Source organism: Trachypithecus francoisi, unplaced genomic scaffold (genome assembly GCF_009764315.1).
Source record: "Trachypithecus francoisi isolate TF-2019V2 unplaced genomic scaffold, Tfra_2.0 Lachesis_group11, whole genome shotgun sequence".
In the NCBI taxonomy this organism is placed as follows: Eukaryota; Metazoa; Chordata; class Mammalia; order Primates; family Cercopithecidae; genus Trachypithecus; species Trachypithecus francoisi.
Window position 1 is genome coordinate 122,008,987 of NW_022681456.1, and position 12,129 is coordinate 122,021,115.

Sequence of the window (12,129 nt, forward strand, 5' to 3'; positions counted from 1 at the left end):
CAAAATTTCCTGGGTCTACACTACCCATGTATTAAGCCCTCCATTGTGTTATGATGGATTCATGGATAAGCTCCTTCACCTCCTATTTAAGGCAACCCCTCTCCGTGGGAGCACTGGGCCTGTCCCATTTCTTTAGTCATGAACTCTATTCCTCTCTCCCATCAATGTCTTATCATCAATTTATTTCTCTGTATTGGATCATTTTCTTTTCTTTTCTTTTTCTTTTTTATTATACTTTAAGTTCTAGGGTACATGTGCACAACATGCAGGTTTGTTACATATGTATACATGTGCCATGTTGGTGTGCTGCACCCATTAACTTATCATTTACATTAGGTATATCTCCTAATGTTATCCCTCCCCCCTCCTCCTAGCCCACAACAGGCCCCGGTGTGTGATGTTCCCCTTCCTGTGTCCAAGTGATCTCATTGTTCAATTCCCACCTATGAGTGAGAACATGCAGTGTTTGGTTTTCTGTTCTTGCGACAGTTTGCTAAGAATGATGGTTTCCAGCTGCATCCATGTCCCTACAAAGGACATGAACTCATCCTTGTTTATGGCTGCATAGTATTCCATGGTGTATATGTGCCACATTTTCTTAATCCAGTCTGTCATTGATGAACATTTGGGTTGGTTCCAAGTCTTTGCTATTGTGAATAGTGCCTCAATAAACGTACGTGTGTGTGTCTTTATAGCAGCATGATTTATAATCTTTTGGCTATATACCCAGTAATGGGATGGCTGGATCAAATGATATTTCTAGTTCTAGATCCTTGAGGAATCACCACACTGTCTTCCACAATGGTTGAAGTAGTTTACAGTCCCACCAACAGTGTAAAAGTGTTCCTATTTCTCCACATCCTCTCCAGCACCTGTTGTTTCCTGACTTTTTAATGATCGCCATTCTAACTGGTGTGAGATGGTATCTCATTGTGGTTTTGATTTGCATTTATTTCTCTGATGACCAGTGATGATGAGCATTCTTTCATGTATCTGTTGGCTGCATAAATGTCTTCTTTTGAGAAGTGTGTGTTCATATCCTTTGCCCACTTTTTGATGGGGTTGTTTGTTTTTTTCTTGTAAATTTGTTTGAGTTCTTTGTAGGTTCTGGATATTAGCCCTTTGTCAGATGAGGAGATTGCAAAAATATTCTCACGTTCTATAGGTTGCCTGTTCACCCTGATGGCAGTTTCTTTTGCTGTGCAGAAGCTCTTTAGTTTAATTAGATCCCATTTGTCAATTTCAGCTTTTGTTGCCATTGCTTTTGGTGTTTTAGACATGAAGTCCTTTGCCCATGCCTATGTCCTGAATGGTATTGCCTAGGTTTTCTTCTAGGGTTTTTATGGTTTTAGGTCTAACATTTAAGTCTCTAATCCATATTGAATTAATTTTTGTATAAGGTGTGAGGAAGGGATGTACTGGATCATTTTCAGCCACACATGAACATTGTATAATGGATTATATTATTTCACAATCTTTCTTATAGCTTAAATAAGATATAAGTTAATTCCACTTACACAAAATAGTCTAGAGGTGGTGGGGCAGCTCTGAAAATGAGGTAATCTGAGGAAACAATGTGCCCACTTATCATCCTCAATCCATGACTTCTGGTTCTGGGTCCAAAGTGGCTGCTCTGTTTTCAAGACAGAAGCAAGGATAGGATGGGTAGGAAGAGAAGAGGGAGAAGTGGGTATGCAGTTCTGGGCAAGAGGCTTTATCTTTAAAGAGAGGATCTGAAAGTTGAGCACATCTCCTCTGCTAACATCTTGGTGTTACTCTACTCTGTTGGTCAAAACTAATTGTAAGGAAAGCGAGGAAATGATATTTGTGGTGATATAGGAGTTGAGAAGAAATTACTTATGCGGATAGTGAGGTTACGGGGGTTCTCAGTAAGGTTTTCCATTTAATGAAAAGCAGTCCCCAAGTCATTTCCTTTTCTAACAAAGAGCGGCCTGTAAAATTGAGCTACAGACATAGACAAGCAAGCTGGAAGTTTGGACAGGTGAATGCCAGCAGTTATGCCAATAGGCTACCTGTGACTAGGCACGATCAAAATCGCGGCTTTGTCTTCCATTCTGTTTGCCAGCTACGTGTACAGTAAGGAGGAGACAAAATGGCACTGGCCAAGTAGAAAGGCTATGTGCATAATAAGATTAAGGTGGAGCGACCAGCCTTCCCCACACACTATGTAGGCATCACATCTTGTCCAACCAATCTTTGGGCTCTGTGTAAATCAGACACTGCCTCCTCAAGCCTGTCTATAAAACCTGCTGCTGTCCACCCCTCTTCCTTTTTTGGACACCTGTCTCTTGCAAGAGAGACAGGCCTCTGTTCTTCTGCCTATTGAACTTTCCCCTTTTTAACACACCCACATGTGTTTGTGTCCTTAATCCTTTTGGTGAGATAGGACGAACCCGGGTGTTTACCCCAGACAATGATGCTGCTTCAGTGGCTTAGTGGTCATGCACTAAAACTCAAAAGGTTCTGATACTGAAAAGAAAAATGGGGTAGAATATATACTGGAGGATAGTTAGCAGTTTCTAGCATTCTTGCCTTGATCCATATCTCCCCTGAACTACAATCCCAACTTTTTGTTCCCTTTTAGAACAAATCTCTACAAACGTATTGTCTATACCCACTGTCTCTCATTCTTTGTTTTCTTGGTAAAATAACTAGAAATTAATTGAATAATTCTAAAAGATGTTCTGGTATCTAATGGAATAAAGAATAATAAAATATATAAAGACTTGATAAATCTGTGGAACTATGATAATGCTTTAATCTGAGTATTCTAATCTATAAGCTTGAAATAAATCATTCAGAGTGTTTGTATATAAAACAAAAATTTTCATTCAGCTTTATATAATTAAAAAATAAAATTTAAATCAAATAAGTTTCATTGTGGCTGTTACCACAAATAGAATAATTATATGATATTTTTAAGTTTAATTTTAAAATAGAAAAATGTTAATATATTAAAAAAATATAGAAAAGCATATGATATCTGTGCCTTCCTACACTGACCCAATTTTTACTCCTTCCCTCTACTCCAAACCATCAGTAACTTCTTGCATACTTTAAGAGTTTGTTTCTAGATATAAATTAATACAATATGTATGTATATGTGTATATATATATTTATTTTTATTTTTCAATACAAAGGCCAGCATACAATATACATTATTAGACACCATTTATTTTTAGTTAACTATATATGGAAGAATTTTTAGCTCGTAGTTTTCTCATTCTATTTCTGTTTTCTTTTTTGCAGTTGCATATTATTTTATTGCTTTGATAAACCATAATTTAGCTAGTCCTTGACCAACTATAACAAACAATCCTAAAATGAACAATTTTGTTCATATGGCATTTCATTTGTATGCAAGAATGTCTATGGAAAAATTTTGCATAAGTGGAATTTCTGAATTAATGAGTATGTGCATTTTTTTGAATTTTGATTGACATTGACATATTACTCTCCATAGAAGCAGTACACATTTACCTTCATCAGAACTACCAATGTATGAATGCTGAGCTTACCAATAGCATTGCCTTCAAGGTGTCACCAGATTTTTGGATTTCTGACAATCAAATATGTGAAAAATAACGTCACAATTTGACCTTAATTTGTGTATCTCTTTTGACAAATAAAGGTGAGCATGGCTTCATAACTTAAGGGCCATTTATATGTTCCCTTCTTTGACTGTTTATGAGCTGCTTGTTCACATCTTTTACTAAATTTCTAGATTCTCACTCTATTTTATAGGCATTCCAGTGATGTGATTTGTAAATGCAGGTATTTTGTTTCCAAGTTTGTTGTTCGTTTTTGAAATTGTGTATGGTGGGTTTTTTTGATTGTTTGTTTGTTGTTGTTTTTTTTACTCCACTAAAGATTTTGCTTTAAATATATTGAATATATCAGTCTTTTATTTGATGCCTTCTGGATTTTGAATTTTGGTTCAAAAGGTCTTTCCCACTCCAAATTTATAAATCTCATGTTTTCTACTTTTATAGCTTCCTTTTTAACACTTAAGTATTTAGTAAATTTTGAATCTTCCTGTAGGGCATGAAGAATGTGTCACACTTTATTGTTATATAGATGAATACTTATCTGTACCAACATATTCTTATCTTTTTGCTTTTTTTGAAGGTCCATACCCTACTAATTGTTTTGGGATGTTAATTTTATCATATGCAAAATTATCATATTTATTTACAAATGTTTTTGGCAGGACAACAAATGTGACCTCAGGATAAGATAAAGTCAAAATTTTGATTGCAACATCCTGCATTAAGATTCAGAACTAGGTAAGGTATGTTTAGCAGGTTTTCTTAGGTTAAAAAAAAATGACTTCTAAGAAATTTAAGGGTGTGTCTTTTAGACCATATTTGCTAGGCAACAGAAATCCTAATAATTCTATTCACAACAGCCTCACACATGGCCTAAGCTAGAGAATGGTCTTTGTTGGAGAGATTTGTAGGTGTTGCTTTTGTCTTAGGGAATAAATCTCACTGAGGTTCATAGGAAACTCATGAACTTTTAAGAGAATTGTATTAGTAGAAACATTGCCAGATTCAACTTCAAATGATAGAGACAATTCAAAATGAAAAGAGATTTTAGAGCCCTCAAACTTTATAGATAGGCAAAAGGCCGAGAACCCTTCTCAACTAACACATGTCCATTCTTGTGAAAAAGAAAGGATTGATTAGCATGTACAATAAACCCAGACCAGCAGAGAACTACTCTGAGGAAGCAGAACTGAGCCCTGGTGAGAGAACTGGTGACATGTTCCTGGTTATGTTTCAGAATGGCTATGGACCAGTAACTCATATGTGCCTCCTGTTCTCTACCCTTTTAAGCAGTAATGTCTGTTACAGTTATCCTGTGACTCCTCCCAGCTGTGTGGTGGCGGATGACTTGTGTTTTTATTCTACAGGTCTTCAGATTGAGAGAAACTGTGCGTTAGAAACTGCACTCAAAGAAGATGAACTCTAGGGACCTCAAATGTACTTGGACATAATTTAGATGATAAGATCCTAGATTTCAAGCTTGAGAATGGTGCAGTATTGTAATGAGACATCAAATATTGGAAGGGATTATGCATGAGTGTATTTTGCACACAGGAGAGCTGCAAATCACTGGGGCCCCAAGGAAGATTAGGGTATCTAGTTGCTGAAAATTGCTCCCCCACTGAACCATGCCTCCTAGTATTCATGCCCTTGTGTAGTCTCCTCCCCTTAAATTTGGGCTTGCCCTGTGAATTGCACTAGATAAAAGGTATATGATGGAAGTGATAATGTATGACTTTCAAAGTTAGGCTAAGAGGTCTTTTAATTTCTTCCTTGGTCCCCTGCAATGCCTGTATTTCAGACACACCCTCTTGGAATCCTGTGACCATTTTGTGAGAATCTGAATCACAAGGAGAGGCCACTTGTAGGCACCTTTGTTGACATCCCCAGGTGTTGGCTAGCATTGACTGCATGCTGTATGAGGAGCTGTCTTGGACACTAGTCAAGTCGAATCTGCAAAGGACTGCAGCCCTAGTCAGCATCTGACTGCAACTGTGTGAGAGACCCATGGCAAGCACTTCCCTGAATTTTAAGTTTTACTTTAAACAACTTCAGTTTTTTTTTTTCTTTCTTTTTTTTTTTCCTTTTTAGAGACAGGGTCTTGCTCTGTCACCCAGGCTAAAAGGCAGTGGTGTAACTGTAGCTCACTATAACCTCAAACTCCTGGGCTCAAGCTATCTTCCTGCCTCAGCTTTCTGCATAGCTGGGATTGTAGGCATCAGCCACCACCTCTGACCCAATCCAGGTATTTTGACATTTAATGTTTTAATTATTTTTCAGTCTAAATAGTTTTATGACTTTCATTATTATTCACTTTTAATTTTAAAGTTTATATGACAAAGAGTTTCAAACAAAACAAAATTAGACAAGACAGTATTATGAATCCAGACATACAATACTATAATACTAAAATATATCCACAATGCACATCCCCAATATCTATTAACCCATGTACAATTTTACCCTTCCCACATCCCATCCATATTGCCATCTACATTCTACCACTATACCTCTCCTACTATCATTTGGAAGCAATATCCTTAAGTATTTGGTTCTAGAAGATAAGAATTTTTTTTCAAACAAAAGCACAACATTATTGTTGTATATAAACATTTAGTAAAAATATTTCATATCATAAGTATTCAAATATTTAGCTGCCACAAATTTCTAATTGCTGATTAAATGTCATAATTTTTTTATGTTGTTTGAATCAAGATCTAATTTAGGTTCATACTTTGTGATTGATTAATATGTCTTTTAAATCTCTTTTTAACTTATAAGTTCTTTCTCTTTCTGAGATAATGTATTTATGGGAGAATTTGCAATGTTTTCCTTCATGTACAAATTTTGCAGATTACATACCCATTATATAATTTAACATGCTCCTTTGAACTCTGTGTTTTCTGAAAATTAATAGATATATCTAGGCTTAAGCAGAATTAGCTTTGATTTTTGTTTTTTGGCATTTTTGTAACCTCACAGGTAGTATTTTATTCATTTATCAAGATCCCCTGAGTATCTGTTTCACTTTTTGTAATGTTAGAAACTGTTGGTGTGCAAGCCTTAGATCCATTATTTCATTATGAGCTGCAAAATGATGATCTTGGAGTTCAGCTTCTATGTGGGATATAAAAAGCTGCAATAAAATGTTGCTTTCCTTGTAACAAGAAGAAATAAAATGGGATAATATTTGAAAACTATAACCTTTCTTGTACTCATCAGTGATCTGAGGTTGCAAGGTAACCAAGTGGAATGGATTGATTGATTCTGAAAATGTTCTATAGGATTTGACCATAAATAAAAATTGATCAAGCTTTGCCATTAACATTTGTGCATTTTATGGTATATAAATTATATCTTAATAAAAGAGAATTCCATAGCAAATCTTTTTATATGTAACTAGTTTATATAATAAAATATATATACATTTTTAATAAGAATATGAGACCTAGAAATAAACTAATATATATATATATCCTATATATGTATATGTATCCTATACAGAAAAAACTTTAAAATACTGAAACACACATAAGGAGACTTGAAAAATGACAATTATAAATAAATAAATACAACCTGTTCTTGGATAAGAGAACTCAACCTCGAAAAGCTGACCATGTTCCCTATGTGAATGCACACATTTGATGAGATTCCAACTTTTTTAAAAAAAATAACAAAGTTGATTCTAAATTTCATATGAGAAAATAAAGGTGTAGTTGAGAAAAATAAGAGCAATGATGAAGAACTATCCCTATATTAAAATATACAGTTATGACAATTAAAATAATGTGATATATGAATACACAGAGAGAGCAAAGAAACAGACTAGAAATTCATTAAATACCCCACAAAATGTGTGGGAATTTAGTATAGGATAAAGGCATCCTTTCAAATTAGTGTGCTATGGGTGAACTATTTAATAAAAGCTTGTGAGATTAAGTTGTATTTATGTTTCACTCCTGTGTGGAATTTCAGGCTTTTTCTCAATTATCTACTGTTGTCCCTGTAAGACAATTATGTATTTCTTCACATTGTCATGTGGCTTGTGTGCCTGTCTGTGAGAAAAGTCACAGCACTCCACCATCAATCTTATTATTAGAGCATTAAAGCCAGGCTTGGTCATGTGACTTGCTTTAGCCAATAGAATGTAAGTGAAATTGACATACAACTCATTTGAGCAGAAGCATTGAGTCATTGCTTGATTCAGTTATTTCTCTTTTCCAGGAGGATGGCACATTCTCATAAATAATACTTTGAGCTAGAGTTGAAACTGACTCAATAATCCCATAAACTTTTATTTTGGATAAACATAGAAATTAACATTTCTGGTCTTAAAACTTGAAACTTACATTCGTTTTATCTGACTTCCTTCCTCAGGAAAGGAACTTTAGGCCTCTCAAAAGAAAGTATAAAAGAACTGAAACTCACCAGATCACCACATCCAGACAATGAGACATTGGATCCCTCATTCATCATAATTGCTTCCTTGTCCCTCCCTAGTTCCCATTTTCTTACAAGTTGTTACATTTGTTCCCTGCTATATAAAATCCTGGTTTTAGTTGGTCAGGAAGATGGATTTGGAACTGAACTCCCATCTCCTCAGCTGCAGGACCCAATTAAAGCCTTGTTCCTTGGCAATACTTGTGATTGGCTTTCCGTGCAGCAAGCAGCAGGACCTAGACCGGACCCCTGGTATTTCAGCAATAGAATCTGTTGTTATTTTCATTTCTCAATGAGAAAGCTGAGGCGGTGAGGTTAAACAACTGCCCTACAAAGGACGTGAACTCAAAAGAAGACATTCATGTGGCCAACAAACATAAGAAAAAAAGTTCAATATCACTAATCATTAGAGAAATGCAAATCAAAATGACAATGAGATACCATCTCATGCCAGTCAAAATGGTGATTATTAAAAAGTCGAGAAACAACACATGCTGGTGAAGTTGCAGAGAAAAAGGATTGCTTGTACTCTGTTGGTGGGAGTGTAAATTAGTTCAACTATTGTGGAATACAATGTGTGGCAGTTTCTCAAAGATCTAGAGGCGGAAATACCATTTGACCCAGCAATCCCATTACTGGGTATATACACAAAAGGATATAAATCATTCTACTATAAAGATATAAACATACATGCATGCACATGTATATTCATTGCAGCACTCTTCACAATAGCAAAGACATAGAATCAACCCAAATGCCCATCAATGATAGACTGTATAAAGAAAACATGGTACATATACACCATGGGATATTATGCACAATAAAAAGAAATGAAATCATGTCCTTTGCAGGGACATGGATGGAATTGGAAGCCATTATCCTCAGCAGACTAATGCAGGAACAGAAAACCAAAAGTCGCATGCTGTCACTTATAAGTGGGAGCTGAACAATGAGAACACAGGGACACATGATGGGGAACAACACACATTGCTGCCTGTAAGGGAGAGTTTGGGGAGGGAGAGCATCAGGAAGAATAGCAAATGGATGTCAGGCTTAATACCTAGGTGATGGGTTGACCTGTGCAGCAAACCATTATGGCACATGTTTACCTATGTAACAAACTTGCACATTCTGCACATGTACCTCGGAATTTAAAATAAAAGTTGAAGAAAAAAAAGAAAGAAACCCTCACCGGGGGAAGGGATAGTAGAAAATAAATAAATAAATAACTGCCCTAGTGACTTAGTTGGTGAGGCAGGGATGGAATCAAGATTCAAACCTAGGCAGTTTGGCTCTAGTGTCTAAAATTTAACCACTGTACAATACTGCCTCTTTCCAACATATTCTCCATTTACTCCAATCATTTTTGCCTCCGGTCAAATCAATTTTTGATGCTTTTAGGATATTCTTTCTCAAGAAATATTTATGCCTTCCTAATTATTAATCAGTACTACATACTTTTGCCTTTAGCTTCTAAGTAAAAGCTTCCTAGACCAAAGAACATTTTTTTCTAATGTTTCTTAGAACTTTATTTAAAATTATCCTTGATTTGACTTTATATCCACATTTGGAATACAAGCAAATATGTTACACAACTGTAATCTTAATAGTATTTGAAATAATATAACTCATCATGGGAACATGCTATTAATGTCTGAAGAATGAATGATGCACCAAATGATAGTTTGACCAGAAATACATATTTATTCAGCAAACCTTTTTAGTGTCTATTTTATAGAGACAAATAGTGCCGTTCCTTGTAAGTAAATGTATAGGACAGAGAATCCAGCAAAATATACAGCCTGTATGGTCCTCAAACATTTCCAAGCTCTGTATCTATGGAGAAAAGAAAAACGTAAGAAGGTTGTAGGGTTTCCTGAGGAGCATTCAGTTGAGTGTGGGCAACAGAATGAGTTTACGCAGGGTCAGCAAACTTTGTGAAAGGCCAGATGGTAATTATTTTAGGTTTATATGTCATGTGGTCTGTCATGACTAATCAGCACACAAAGGCAGCCATAGACAATAATAAGTGTGGCTATGTGCCAATAAAGCTTCATTTACAAAATTAAGTGTAAGGCTAGATTTGGTTTGAGGGGTGTGATTAGTTGACCATTGTGTTGAAGGAAGCCCAATTAGCTGTGAAGTGAAATGTTGCTTTTAGAGATAGTTGTCCTACAAATAAACAAAGCTTATTGACTTTTCTGGGAGTGAATATCTGAAATTGGAGAGTCCTCTACAGAATAGGCTTGCTACGCCGCAGTTTCATCTCGGTGTGAGGACATGCCATGTGGATTGTCTCAGATGTAGGAAAAGCACCGTAGAGAATTCAAAATGTAGGGGCTCTTGGAAAGTGGGTTAATGCCATTCTAGTACTGGTCATAAGCTGTGACCTCTTACCTGTGCTGCAGGGGGCGATATACTCAGCAACCACGGACTCATCTGAAAGATACATTGGGTGAAGGAAGAAACAAAAGATCTATGAACCAGGGACCGTGGTAAATCTGTCTAGTCACTTTACTACTGGAGAAAAGCATGCCCTATCAGAATTGTCAAAACTTCATGTAAATAGACCAGAATTAAACAGGATCATTAGCATATTTATATTTTCTTTCCCTGAGACCAGAGATGCAGATTGAAGCCTGTTCAGATGGCATATGCTCAAATTTTAAATTCTTGGGAAGATGATCATAATTGCATTAATCTGTAGTTCTCTCTTCCATGACCTCTCTGCTTCTATTCACTTTGTTCAGCTTGCTCCCTTAATTCCTTTTCTAAGATTATTGTTCCAGCTTGAAACACTCCTCCTACTTTTACAGACCCCAAAATTGCCTTCATCCTCTAGGATCCAAATCAGATCTTTCTTCCTGTTTGTTCTTCCTGAGCACCAGCCTTCTGTGCTGTGCTGTTTTTGCCTCTCAAACTTATTGCTTAGCTCACTAACACTCATTTGTCATGAATAGTCTTTCCTTGTTATATAATCTTTTCATCTGTATTATGTTACCTATGTCTCTAAACTACTTGAAGGCGATGACTATATATTATCATTCTTTTTAAATTCTTCAGTTTCTGACTCAAAAAACACTAATTGATAAATTTGTTCAGTAAATGTTTTTTGTTTTGTTTTGTTTTTTCTTTTTTTTTGAGACAGAGTCTCGCACTGTCACCCGGGCTGGAGTGCAATGGCGCAACCTCGGCTCACTGCAACGTCTGTCTCCTGAGCTTACACAATTCCCTGCCTCAGTCTCCAAAGTAGCTGGGATTACAGGTGCACACCACCACACCAGACTAATTTTTTGTATTTTTAGTAGAGATGGGGTTTCACTATGTTGGCCAGACTGTAGTAAGTCATTTTCATAGTATACATCTTGGAGGAAAGAAACAAAAGATTAATGTTGACTAACTGGGTGAAGAACAGGATCAACTGTCACAACAGGATCCATTTCTTGGCTCTGGTTAAGATTAATTGTTTCATTTTTCTCTCACTCACCTGTCTCATAGTAATCATAGACTTTAACAATTGCTGGCTTCAAGTCTCTTACTGGGATGTCTTGCAGAACCATGAAGGAAAAACTTAGTGTCTGATTCGTCACCTGAAAGGAAAAGTGGGAGTAATCAATAACCTAGAAAGCCTCCTTTCTCTCATGAACAAAACATATTCTTAATGTTCTTTGACTCTTTTTTACCAGTGTCTTTAGGTGAGTAGACATTTGTGGATGTCAAGACGGGTTTTAGAATGCATCCTGGGGAACTCTATTTACAGTCAACAAATTTTCACAGATTTTCTTCAATTGAGACAACCCTATTATTTTGTAGTCCCTTGGTACGAGATTAAATCTTTGGGCCCGTGTGAATGTGTTCTAAGCTGGAGAAACATGGTTTCATGCAACTTGTAATTAAAACCACAAAGTATTCTTTCTGTTTGGATACATAAAACATTTTCTTTGTTTTATGGTCTTATTTGAAAATATTCATAAAATCCACATTTTATTTTATGGTGACATTTTAGAATGTTAATATTATCACTAGTCAACCACTGGGATCATATTTATTCATTTCGTGGAGGTAGTCTTTAAAATAACAGGAATGCATGATAAACCTTTAGTCCTATTGATTTATCAC

At 35.9% G+C, this 12,129-nt stretch overlaps 1 protein-coding gene across 2 annotated transcripts in view; it reads right to left on the bottom strand.

The window, feature by feature from the left end:
- Positions 1 to 9,691: 9,691 nt before the first annotated feature.
- LOC117090785 (pregnancy zone protein) overlaps positions 9,692 to 12,129 on the bottom strand; it is a 62,014-nt gene continuing 59,576 nt past the window's right edge. For both annotated transcript variants that reach the window (XM_033223386.1, XM_033223387.1), the window contains 3 exons: positions 11,498 to 11,600; positions 10,408 to 10,449; positions 9,692 to 9,846 (listed from right to left, as the gene is read on the bottom strand). In XM_033223386.1, the coding sequence (XP_033079277.1) occupies positions 9,824 to 9,846; positions 10,408 to 10,449; positions 11,498 to 11,600 (168 nt within the window). In that variant the 3' untranslated portion in view covers positions 9,692 to 9,823. The remainder of the gene's footprint in view (positions 9,847 to 10,407; positions 10,450 to 11,497; positions 11,601 to 12,129) is intronic.